General features: G+C 38.3%; 1 protein-coding gene across 1 annotated transcript in view; it reads left to right on the top strand.

The window, feature by feature from the left end:
* Window positions 1-13,512, top strand: part of USH2A (usherin) — a 678,599-nt gene that overhangs the window by 261,430 nt on the left and 403,657 nt on the right. The window contains exons 23-28 of the mRNA XM_032872913.1: window positions 952-1,053; window positions 2,965-3,144; window positions 4,185-4,315; window positions 8,213-8,486; window positions 12,979-13,182; window positions 13,310-13,390. Coding sequence (XP_032728804.1) covers window positions 952-1,053; window positions 2,965-3,144; window positions 4,185-4,315; window positions 8,213-8,486; window positions 12,979-13,182; window positions 13,310-13,390 — 972 coding nt within the window. The remainder of the gene's footprint in view (window positions 1-951; window positions 1,054-2,964; window positions 3,145-4,184; window positions 4,316-8,212; window positions 8,487-12,978; window positions 13,183-13,309; window positions 13,391-13,512) is intronic.

Below are 13,512 nucleotides of genomic sequence, written 5' to 3'. Positions count from 1 at the left end.
ATGAGAAATCTGGGTATACAGTAAATATTAAATTTAATTTAACATTTGATTCAAGTAGAACAGGGGTTGGCAAACTACCTATGGGCCATATCCATCTCATCACTGTTTTTATAAAGTTTTACTGGAGCACAATTGTATCCATTTGTTATGTATTGTCTGTTCCATTTGAAGCTGCATTGTTTACAAAGCCTGAAATATATACTACCTGGCCCTTTACAGAAAGAGTTTGTTAATTCCTAATATAGACCATGACTGCTAAGTTTAGGGTCTGGGCACCTGGAAAACCATAGTTGCCATAGCCATAGCTAAGTTGCCATAGCTAAGGTTGACAAGACCATGGGAGAAGCTGATATGGAGAGAGATGTTCAGTCTGAAGGCATTCAGTCTTAATATCTGTGAGGCATCCACATGGAAATATCAGGTAGGGTTCTGGATTCAACTCTTAGTTCAGGGAAGATTTCCAAACTAAAGATACACAATGGGAATTGTCAGCTAAGGATGGTGTTTAACACCAAGGGACCAGATGTAAGTAGAGCTATTTAGAGTGGTTTGGGTTCTGGGGTGGGGGGGAAGATCCTACTCCCAAGAAAATATGGAGTCAGATAGAAGTCTTAACAGGAGACTTGCATTGTTATACAACATAGCCAGGGACCCAGGCCTCTTCTGGTCTTTCACCTGGTCATTTGCGTAGGTGCTCAGCCCTCTACGTCATCCCTCCAGAGGACTTAGGACATCCGTGTATGTGGAGAAAGAGATCTGAGGGGGGAGACAGCCTGGTCCTTCCAACATCAAGATGTCGGGACGTGAGGAAAAACCACTGAAGAAACATAAAAAAGAGGAGAACCAAGAAAGAGTGGTGTCCAGGGCTCAGTGAAGGGTTTAAGCATTTATTGAATTAGTAGAACCCAGATTATCCTGGTACACCTGGAATTCTCATCTCCTTTTCCATAGGTTCTTTGACTGCCCTGAATGGGAGCACGATTATTGGAGGGAACACGGGAGTATTTGTGGGAGGGCTTCCACGGGGTTATACCATCCTCAGAAAGGATCCTGGTAAGTTTGCTGATGGTATAGGATTTATATGTTGTCACCAAAATTTACAACACGATCAAGTATGAGTACATTATTTTAAAGTATGAATATTAGTATTATATTCTATTTCATGCTGTATTTCTTTTATCAGTATGTCAAAAAAGTCCCTTAGGTGTCTTCTTTTCTAAAGCAACTGTGTATTACTTGCATTTCAATTCTTGGTGCCAGTCATCGACATATAAAAGAGTTTATTAAACTTTTGCTGAAATGAATGCTACTAATTTCAGTCAAAGGTATCTTATTTTAAGATTATGTATCAGTTTTTCAAAGATTTTAAACTGAAGCAACACAGAAATGTTAAACTGTGGACTTGATTTATCCTCTAAGTAGGGTAAAGAACATTCCCTGAGTATTGAGCATGTGATCAGTGCTAAACTAGTCCCTAGATGTCCATAGATGAATAAAATGTGGTCTTTGCCAGAATAGAGGGCATATTATAGAGGGTATATAATGCTGAGCAAATGCTGTAAGTGCTATAATTGAGACAGAGACAAAATAATTCCTATATTTTTAGAATGAGAGAACAAAAACTGATTCAAAATGAAATCAATAAAAAACTAACCTGGATGAAATTAACCTGAAGCAGTAGAAAAAAAATCACCTTTCCAAATGCATTGCTAAGATTTTAGGGTTGTTTTCCCATGTTCTCACTGAAGGGCATGGGGTGTCTTCCAAGTCTCTCCCAGGAAGTAAAATGTAACTACATAAATATTACAAATGAGCTAGAGCCTAAGTAAGTATACATTGTGCTTGTGTGGTTGTCTTCAAGGAATCATGATGAAGATCAAAAGGAATAAAATGTTTTCAGTGAAATTTGGAGAGGGATATATTTAAATACCCAAGACAGAATTATAGGTTCCTCCTTAGAAATATTTCTAGAGAGGGTTTTTACTGGACTAGTTTAGATTGGTAAAGAAGTCCCTTAAAAACTCTCTCTCTCTCTCTTCCTCTCTCTCTCTCTCTCACACACACACACGAGAGAGAGAGAGAGAGAGAGAGGGAGAGATCAAGCTCTCTCCAGCCTTTGTCCTTGTTCCTTCCCCATTATTATACCTGGCTATGGTATATCCATGCACTGGAAGGAGGGAGAATGCCCTGATAGCAGGACCCTTCTTGTAGAGGACATATCTTCATAATCAATAAATAATCTGACATTGTGCATATAAAATGACTTTGTAGAACTTTGACTGCTCGTGAATACCTTCCCTAGAATCAAGTCATATACTCCAAAGCTGAGAACTAAGCTTTGCATTGATCAACAGGGACAATGCTGTACGAAATGTTTCTCTTTCTCTAATTCTCTCATTTGCTCACTTTCTTTCTTTCCCAACCTGCTGTTATCACTTGTGTGCTGTGTTCATAAATCCCACATCCGCCTGATCCAGGGTGTCCTAAGATTCAGGTCAATAATACATCAATTCCTAAATATGAAAACAAATCATGGACTTAACTTGTATAACAGAATGGTTCATCATGATGAAGAAACCAAACTACAAACTGTAGATTTAATAGAAACACTTCCTTCAAATCTTTTAAAACTTGTTATAACACTTTTATTTTTAAGACTAGTGGCAGATGAAATCTCGTTAGTTCAGAAGGCAATATTCTGGCTACTACTATAAAACCAAAGTTTTTGCATAAACATCTGTTTCTACAGATATGATGGGTCGGAATTGGGGCTAAACATTGTAATTGTTACCACTTAGCATAGGTTATGGCATGGTCTTTACGTGAATCATTAGGAGGTTTGCAGTAAATAGGTAGCGAGAGCGATTTCTTATTTCTTTTATTTTAATAGCATGTAAAATTAATTGCTTGAAAAAAATGTTCAAAGTACATCAACCAGCTCTTGATATCTACCAACTCTTATAGACATAATCCAAAAGGGTTTTGTGGGCTGTGTCAAGGATATGTATTTTATGAAGAAGTATAACCCCTTTGCTGTTTGGGAGCCTCTGGTTTGGCAAAATGCTGAAGAACAGGTCAACGTGTATGATACCTGGGAGGGATGCCCCACTGCATTACAGGACGGAGCCCAGTTCCTAGGAACAGGTAAGGTTCTAAAACAGACACCAGTAGTTGCTTAACATATATGTTATATTCTTCGCCCAATTTAATCTCCCCTATCCAATTACTTCAACCTCATATGAACCTAGTATCACAGAAATACATAGTTATGCCATGATATACATAAATATATTCTCAAAGTCTGAATATGTAAAATGAGTTGTAAGACTCATATATTCATGTATCAGATCTCTGTTAGCCCACGGCAGTTCTTGGCTGACATATGGTAGTGTCAAAAATATCTTTTGGTAAGTCAATTGTTTTACTTAGACTGCAGTTTTACTTAGAAAGATGTTTCAAAAGGATTTTATTTACCAGAAAGATGTTTCAACAGGATTTTATTTATTTATCCCATTATATAGTTGGACAGTATTCTCAAGAGTAAAATTCAGCTAGGTAATGGGGTGAGTAGACCATTAAGGGAGAGCAGGGAGATGTCACCACCACTACCGCCATTGCTCCTAAGCTTGCTGTAAAGGCAAGGGGCAGTGTCCCTGGCAGACCTCCCCAGCCACAGTCTCTGCCTGGTGGGCACCCTGGGTGAGGGGGCGGAAGGGAGTACGGTGACTTGGCGGGTAGTACTACTTCTCCTAATGCAAGCCCACCGCTGCCTCCTACATTTATAGCTAAACTGGCTCTTTATTAAGTTGCTTAAACCACCTTCCGAACAGAAAGCTAAAGAATATCCTAGTCTATGTACTTTCCCTTTGCTCCCTTCTCAACACTGTCATTACTCTGAATTTCTCTTAGTCAATGCAGTTTCTTATTGTGAATACTGATAGAAAACAGTGATAGTATTAATTGTATCCATGATTTAGAGAGTAAATTGCTTCCTCTTAAAATGTATGTCAAGTTCACTCTGCCACTTCTGTACAATTACAAGGGGGATTTCTTACCATCGATTTGCATCTTCTTCTGCAAAGATTTGCTCGATGACAGTGTGCGTCCTAGTCTTTGTACCACCTTTACGATGTGGGCGGTAGTGCTTTGCATGTGCTGATGTGTACATATTCTTTTCTTTAAAGGATTCCTGGAACTTTATCCGTATGTGTTTCATGGTGGAATGGATTTTGAGATTTCCTTTAAGTTCAGAACTGACCAATTGAATGGATTGCTTCTTTTCATGTACAACAAAGATGGGCCTGATTTTCTTGCTGTATGTTAATTTATTTAGTTAAATTTACTTTAAAATGTCAGCTATAACTTTAAAATAAATAAGCCATGTGTTTATATTATGCTAAATTGGGATTTCTTTTGAAATTCACTTTTGTTTTCATTTTCTTCCCTAAGTCATCTTTAGTTTCAGAGTCCTGTGAAACATTTTGTGCTTTAGGATCGTGATGTTTTAAAATGACAATTATTCCTGTGAAAATTGAATTTTAGCAAAACAGAGTAGTTACAAGGAATTAAGAAAATTCCATTTAGGGGCGCCTGGGTGGCTCAGTGGATTAAGCTTCTGCCTTCGGCTCAGGTCATGATCTCAGGGTCCTGGGATGGAGCCCCAAATCTGGCTCTCTGCTCAGCGGGGAGCCTGCTTCCCTCTCTTTCTCTGCCTGCCTCTCTGCCTACTTGTGATCTCTCTCCGTCAAATAAATAAATAAAATTTTTAAAAAAGGAAAATTCCATTTAGTTTTCCAATATTCAAAAAATGTTATTTCCTTCATTATTTTTTGACATAATATAAAATCTTAAATCTCCAAATATAACCTCATAACTTTTCAGCTCTCATTCTCTTACCGAATTCATTAAGACATTGAGACCATTGGCTATCAGACCACTTTCTGTTTAACTGACTCGCTCCCTACCTCAGACACCATAATGCAGCTTTTCTTGTTTTGTTTGTTAATTTAATTTAATTTAATTTAATTTTTTCAGTGTTCCAAGATTCATGCACCACACCTAGTGCTCCATGCAATTCGTGCCCTCCTTAATATCCACCACCAGGCTCACCCATCCCCCCACCTGTCTCCCCTCCAGTTTTTCAATCATTTTTCTGTCAACACCCTCAACTTTATCTTCAGTTCCACAACTCTGGGTCAATCAGTCTAGCTCCTTAGCTTTTCAGTTTCAACATCTGGTTTACTGACCACCATAGCAGAACTGATACAAGTATAAAGACTATTGACACGTGGCATTTTGAGGTTTCTGATTGCTTCATTCAACAGTCCTTCTTGTTTATAGGATTTGTGCATCAATTAGATGTGGAACATGAAAGAAAAAAGATGTCAGCTCCGGAAAACACCACAACCTGAAGGTCTTCAGATAGTTTTATTCTTAGAATGGAAAGGAACATAATCTCCTCATCTTCCAAACTCTCGACCTACAGCTTTTTTTACGAGCCAAGTCTGGTTTCACTCTCTCCTGACTCAGGAGAATAAATACCTAATTATCATGCTTCCAACCAAAGTTAATATTCTCTATTTTTACTCTAGATTCTACCCTTCTCCTGCAAGAGCTTGTGCTGCAAAATTTCCCCTTTTTGTTACTTCCAGTGTTCCTTCTCTATTGGCTCTTCTCCCTCAACATATAAAATGGTTGAGCCTCATTTATTTTAATTTTTTTTTCCTTTTGACTTTGAAAATTCTTCCTTTGTACTTCCCTTCCTTTCATAGTCTTTGGTTATTTCCACTTTTTTTTTATATCCCACTTCAGTCCTCAAAACTAGTGTACGTTATGATTCCTACTCAGCACATTCCACTGCAGAACTTTCTAATGTTGCCAGTGACCCCTGCATTTTCTAGCTAATAGATAATTTTCTGCCCTTATCTTTCTTGATCTTCCTCTATCATCTGCTTTTTTTCTTAAAATATTCTTTCCTACTGACTTTCCAAAGTACTAGTTGCTCTTGATTTTCATTAAATCCTTATGGTTTCTACAAGAAGATCATTGTCAACTTAAAGAATTACATCTATTCTACCTTCTCTTAAAACGCTGGTCTGGCTGAGGACTCTAGACTCTCTCTCCTTCTCTTTTCACTGCTTTTACACTAACTAGATAATCTCATTTATCTTCCCATGAACGGTTTCTATTTTACTGGCCTATATTTATGTTCAATTGCCTCAAAAAAGTTTCTTCTAGATGTTTTATGGACATCTCAAACTCAGTATATTTAAAATTGACCTCATTCCTCTCTAACGATGATAATATCAAGTCTTTCTTTCCTAGTGCTTTCCCTATTGTGACAGTGGTAAAACACACCCAAGCAAGAAGAGCATGGGTGTCCTTGATTTCCTTTTTATTCATCTAACACATTCAGCTATTTGTCAGATCCTGCTGAGGCTTTACAAGTTGAGTTGCTTTCAAAAATACCTCTTTGACTGAATTTTAACTGTCTTCACCGTTGTTACCTGTATTTCAGTGATTCTCAATTTTTTTCATAAATGTAGTGAGTCCCTAATAGGTTTCTCCAGTTCCAGTGCAGCTTTTGTTTCAGGATGAACTTACTAGGACTGGTAGGGTAAACTTTCAGCATAAGATAATAGTGGAAAGAATTTAGCTTTTGAGGTCAGACAGACAAGAGAAAGACGTACATTTTTCCATATCACTCAAAACCCTCCAAAACCTTGCTTCTACATACCTGGGGGACTCTTTCTAACCCCCCCCCCACCATATGTATCCCATCTTACCTAATTTAGGTTTTTTTTTTCCTACACCTAATTAGCTTGTACATGTCCCGATGACACTGCGTGTGTTCATCTTCCTGTACTGAAGAATTCTCCATAAACCTTACATACTTCCAAAAGTCTTAATTTCAACCTTTCCCAGCTTCCAGGGAACACAATATATATCCTTTCTTTGCTTCTTCTCTTGGTTATGGTATCCTTGTACCTGGTCCTTCTCTCTTGGTTATAGTATTACCCCAGTTGTTTGCCTCTGTTGTTGAACAGTGTGATTCTTGGGAACAGTGTTTATCTAATAGCAAGAGACTCATGGAACATGGTGGGGGGCTCAATATTTATTGAAAAAATAGATATATGACTGCTTATCCAATGTACTTCACAAAAAAATGATATTTATGTAGAAAAAGTAATAATTTTTATCTACAATTACTTAATTTCATTTGACATGATTGATCTCAAATTTTTAAGTATCCTATTTTTGCTAGCTTGAGTTCTAACAAAATAAAAACATAGTAGATAAGATAATTGTCATGTAACATTTTGAAGGGAAACATATGGAGGCATTTTCTTTACCAATAAAATCTGGGTAAAATCTATTCATATTAGAAAATGACACGTTAATCTAAAAGAATACACATAGAAGCAATTATGTTAGTTAGAGATTTAGAATAATAAAACTGAAATATTGAATCAAAATCCATCTTACAAATTTGAAATTGAGTTCACCGACCAGTTAAAATAAACTTAATCAGGCTTGACATTTCATTTTCTTATTGTCTTGTCATATTTTTCCCCAAATTAAATTGATATATGAAGTAGTATTTTCTCATTTTCTAAAAACTCAAGTAAAAATAGAGTCATGGGGCGCCTGGGTGGCTCAGTGGGTTAAAGCCTCTGCCTTCAGCTCAGGTCATGATCCCAGGGTCCTGGGATTGAGCCCCACGTTGGGCTCTCTGCTCGGCAGGGAGCCTGCTTCCCCACCACCCCCTCTCTGCCTGCCTCTCTGCCTACTTGTGATCTCTGTCTGTCAAATAAATAAATAAAATCTTTAAAAAAAAGTAGAGTCATAGTTCAAACTATTCTCTTCAGTCATGCAGTTACTTATGCCAGCGTTTAAACGTTTACCTGTTTAGCACACTCAAAAACAAATAAATAAAAGTTTTCGCCTACATTATATTGTATCACACTGTATAATCATTACTGGGTATGAATTTGTGTGACTCAATACAACATTCTTCACGTCAATTATAAGCTTGCAAAGTACTCCATTATACGTTACTCCAGTCCTGCTTAGAATAAAGTGGAACGTTTTTATAGAGTGCTTTCAGGGAAATTTGTTGCTTTTCTTCAAGAAATTGACCTTCTGCTCTCTCCCAAACTGCCATTCTGCAGTCTTTTTATATACCTATTTTCTTTTTTAATGTGAAATACAGATGGAATTGAAGAGTGGAATATTGAGCTTCCGGTTAAATACCAGTCTTTCCTTCACACAAGTGGATCTATGGCTCGGACTGTCCTATTGTGATGGAAAGTGGAATAAAGTGATTATTAAAAAGAAAGGTTCCATCATATCAGCAAGCATGAATGAACTGAGGGAACGTGGGTCACAGTCCAGAGCCCAGCCACTGATGGTCAATTCCCCCATCTATGTGGGAGGAACCCCACAGGAGCTGCAGGACTCCTATAAACGCCTGAATTTGGAACAAGGTAAAGTCCATCTGGAGGAATCCCCAAATAAATACAGCTTTGGTCCTACCAGGTTTTAGTGGTTTTTGTGTTTTAAAATACAGCAACAGAATCAGTTTGGAAGCAATACCTATTGCCCCCCTCCCTTTTCTTGAAACTCTTAAAAAAAAAAAAAAATCAGAATGTTTCTTCAAATAGTTTTCCATGTTGCCCTTAAGACTGAGCCCTCACACCTACTTATAATCAATATACTTATTCTAACTTGTCTCCAGTAAATATAATTGAAATTTATGTATATATTTCCTCATACATTTTCTGGTTCTTTCAGATACTGATCATTATCTGTATTCACACATGAAAAACATAATTTAGGTTGGTGTGCACAGCTAAGAAAAATAGCATTAAATTCACTGGGAATTTTTTCTAACATAACTGCTAATTGTCTCTGCATTTCCATGGAGCTCCCCTATAGCAAAGCACATGAAAGGGTGGGTTTAGTTGAATTTTAAACATACTGGTGAAAAATCTATACTTCATTTATTATTAATAACCACAAATGAAAGAAAAAGTGTATGCCTGCATGACTTATAACTAAAGGAAGCGTTTAACTCATATAATGAATTTGAACAAAATCAGAGAAATTATTAATTCAAAAAGGCTAACAGTAGCTGACGGTCTGGTGTGTGCAGAATTCATGGTTCTGAGAGCTTTGCACGAGATTAAGTGGATCAGCGCTTCATAACAAGCCCCTATGTTCCATATTATTATTTAAACCCCCATTTTACAGATGAGGAAACTGAAGAGCAAAGTAACCTCCCCAAGGTCACATGGCCAGTAAGCAGAGAGCAAGCCTTTCTGTCTCAGGAAGCCTGGTGTCAAAAATCCCCTCTCTTTATTATAATCAAGTGTTTTCTTTTATGGCCGTTGGCCAGTGTTCCTTTTCTACAAATTGGGGAAAGCACAGAAATATCTAGCTTGTGACTAGGCATGCTCCCATGTAGAAAATGTTCTCTACATATTTCCAACTCTATGTACTGCTAATGGTTAAAATTTCCATGAAGGAGTCTTTGCCTATTTGGTAAGTACATAAAGATTTAAATGCCTTTGAATAGAAAATATATGGCAAGCTCTAAGGAGACTTTTAGAAGGGTACTAGTAAGGAGTTAATGAATGTCTGGGGTGTAAGACAGTAATGACATTTTCAAGGCACTTAAGATGTAACAGCAGCTAAAAATATTACATTCATATAAGGGCTTCTCCTGGTTTTCAGGTTTCTGAGGTTAGAAAGAGCTTGAAAACCCTTTATATGAGCAAGATTACTTGAGCCTACTTACATCTAGGAAAAAATCCCCTGCATATGTGCAATTATACTTTGGAAAGTACACAAAAACCCATTATGATGATGGGCATAGAGACTTGTCTTTAGCCAAATTTTAACTGAAATTATAAGACGATCATGATAGAAGTTTAACACATCAACATAAACCCATCGGAGATAATTTAATCTACACTATGACTACGTCTATGGTACTGAAAGATATTTTATTTATGGGTAATACTAAATTTTTATCCTTGCAGTATCATACATATCAGTGGTTCTCAAGCCACTGATAAAATATTGACGTACAGTAGCAGGAACATAGTAAGAACTCAATAAAATGAGCTGTCATTCTTATTGCTATTCAAGATACATTGGAATCTCCTGGAAAGATCATTAAAAATGCAGATTTTATGACCCTATTCCCTAAGATTCTGACTCAGATGCTTTGAAAGATACTAATCTCTATAGGTAACCATGTTTTATACAATGAGCAGGAGAATATTCACCATATGGGGGTGCTGCCTGTCTGTAGTAAATTGCAATTAAAATTAATCATGTTCAACTACTGTATTTTTTTTTTTCAGTCCACTCTCAAATGGTCTTAAAAATGTTCTGTGCTTCTTAATTAGCACCTTTTCTAAGAGGCTCTACTGTGTGGTCATATTAGTGCTGTTTTTTTCATATCCGTTAATGTTGTAATCTTCCTTTGAATCAAATGCAAATTAACTTTCCTCTGTAGTTTGGAAATGCTGGGCAACCTAATTTGCTAAAGACATGTCACCTCAGATCATGGGCATTTACCTTAGAACTACCAGTCTGGATTATCACTTACCTTCAGGTTGGGGGTAAAAGGGTTGTGGCTCATGGGATCGCAGATTTTGCTCTGACCCATGCCCTGTGTGGAGAAGGAAGGAGTAGGGGCTGGAAGCCAGCCTTCATACCACCAGTGCCACCATGTTGGACTGCCTCCCCCAGAGGGCTACTGTCTTTCTAATTTGTCAACTTAGAATTCTGGGCCACTTTTTAGTTATTCAGAGGCCTACGGGTGGGGGGTCATTTTTGATTCTCAAAAGCAAGCAAAGGACACATCTCTATTTCCCCCATAGACAGGCTCTTTCCCCTTTTCCTATTCTAATACCACATTCAAATTTTGAAGATAGTTGAAGAGTATTTCTGGTGGAGATGATCCTGGTGGGGCAGAGTTGAAAGAACGGTGACTTGGTTGGACAAAACTGTCTGCTTTAAGATCACACAGAGAGGACCACCCACTAGAGCTCAGGATTCTTCACCTCCAAGGCCTGAGGCCAGAGTACCACTTCGTAAGGAGGATTAATACTTAGAAACCTTATCTGATGACCCTCTGGACCTTTTTTTTAATCTCCAGAATGAAGACTACTTCTGCGGCCTTTCCCAAATTTAAAATTCCATCCCATGAATTAGTTTTTAAGACATTTCTTTTTTTTTTTTTCATTTTTTGAATTGTGGCGAAATATACGTAAAATTGACCATCTTAGCCATGAAGGGTACAGTTCAGTGGCATTAAAGATATTTACGTTGCTGGGTAACCATCAACACCATCCAGCTCCAGAACTCTTTCCATCTTGCAAAGCTGAAGCCCCCCTTTAAATAATAATGGGACTTTTCTTGTAACAGCGCTCAGGTGTTTGCCAAAGCTACCATTCCACTGTTTGCGTTTTGTTGTTAGGGAAAGTGGGGTAGAGAGAAGTTAGATAACTGAACTCCAAGCCATCGGAAAATTGCTGCTGGTAAAGAAATCAGAATTCTTAACTTCTGAAGTTTCAAGCAGATGCTTTTATATTGAGCTTCATTGCCTTTATTTCAACTCAACCAACTTATTGAGCGTCTACTGTGTGTTCAAGACAGACGAGCAGGATCGATCAGTCAGGCCTGGAGGCATGTGAATGCTAGCAAAGACATTCTGAAAGGAACTAGGCCAACTTAATGTGTTAGAAGACATAATAAAACATCATATAAATGCTGAAGAGAACAATATGATCGTTGTTACTATTAGTTTATTTTACTGTTAGGCATTGCATTATGTTTTATTTTCTGTTCCTGCTGATGTGCTTTAATCTTGAAAGGAGTGAAGCGTGTGTTTGGGACCCTTCAAACTTGACAGTATTTTGTTCTGAGAGAGCGTGAGTGTGCATGCTATCGCAAACTCTGTCTCTTCTTTGACAATTTTGTGCAGTGTTCTGGGCAGAGTGCTGCCAACCCTCATTGAGCTGATCTCTGTTTACACAAAATAGCATGGAATTCAGAGTCGCTGCTACGTGCTGGCGGACTGGATGCCCTCTGGTCCTCTAACAAAAGAGCAGTCCATTCTCCTGACCCATTTCTGCCACGTTCCCTGGTAAACTTCCCAGAACTCCACTGCACTGTAGCCGTTCTAAAGTCAACTGGGCAGAATACACATTCCGAGAAACCTCCGGGTGTTGCCATTGCCAGAGCTGAATTTGTTCTCTGTCATGCTCCTGTGAGCACAAAACTGGTGACCATTGTGGAGAGTCAAAATTGTGGAACTCAGTGAAAATGGTGGCGTGTAGTGATAGCTCCTCTGTATGCTGATTTAGCTGGGACTTCGTTCTATAACTCTGAAACAATTCTGTAGAGTTCATGTCAATACCCCAGGATTCCAGTATATTTTGAAACTACATTCTCCCTCCTGCTCTCTTGCATGATAATCTTCAAGAGGTATTTTTCCCCCCAGTGAGCTTGTTGTATAATTGTGCTCCTTCAAATCTTATTTTTAGCATTAAAACAATGACTTATATAGGGGGACTGAATTTTCCAGAATCAAGGGACATGTGGCTACCCCTCTACCATATGGTCTAATTGCCTTCATTTTATTTCATAAGAATAAGCAGAAGGAGCAAAAGTGGGCCTAAAGGAGTATAATAAATACTTTTAATACATCTAATCCAGCTGAATTATTATGATCACCTTATATATTTTTTCAAGATAACACAAATCTAATACGTCCTTGTGACCACTTAGCCTGGTAAAAAGCAGGAGACATAAAGGATTTCCCAAATGAGACTCAGAAATTTAAAAATTGTCTCTATTGCAACCCCCGCACCTCGTCAAAGCGTAGTACAGCTGAGGACAGAGATGATTGGTAATTGATGACTCAAGCCTTTTATGTGATATTAATCCCTTACTATTTGCTAGGTTTCGGTGGTTGCATGAAGGATGTTAAATTTGCACGGGGTGCTGTCGTTAACTTGGCATCTGTGTCCAGCAGCGCTGTCAGAGTCAATCTGGATGGGTGCCTGTCAAGTGACAGTACCATTAACTGCAGGGGAAATGACTCCATCCTGGTTTACCGGGGGAAAGAGCGCAGTGTTGACGAGAGTGGTCTGCAGCCTTTCACAGGTACCGTGGAGGTGCTCTCAGTTAAATGTTACACGTGTCCCACTTGTCGCCTCTTCCCTCCCTGCCAGCCCACTGCTAGTCCATATGAGTAATATTTTAATCTTTCTGCCTCTTATTTCCATTCAAGAGTACCTGTACCGAGTGGTAGCCTCACACGAAGGAGGCTCTGTCTACAGTGACTGGAGTCGGGGCCGTTCAACAGGAGCAGGTAAATGGTCTTGAAACAGATACGTGTACATGTATGTGCACATGTCTGTGCGTACATGTCCATACACGTAAGAAGAAGAAAAGACTCTATTATCCTGAAGCAAGTGGTGGGTTTGTCGTCAT

Source organism: Lontra canadensis, unplaced genomic scaffold (genome assembly GCF_010015895.1).
Source record: "Lontra canadensis isolate GAN:19392208 unplaced genomic scaffold, GSC_riverotter_1.0 scaffold46, whole genome shotgun sequence".
NCBI classification, from domain to species: domain Eukaryota; kingdom Metazoa; phylum Chordata; class Mammalia; order Carnivora; family Mustelidae; genus Lontra; species Lontra canadensis.
The sequence above is the reverse complement of the archived record's forward strand: the minus strand, read 5'-3'. Positions and strand labels throughout refer to the sequence as shown.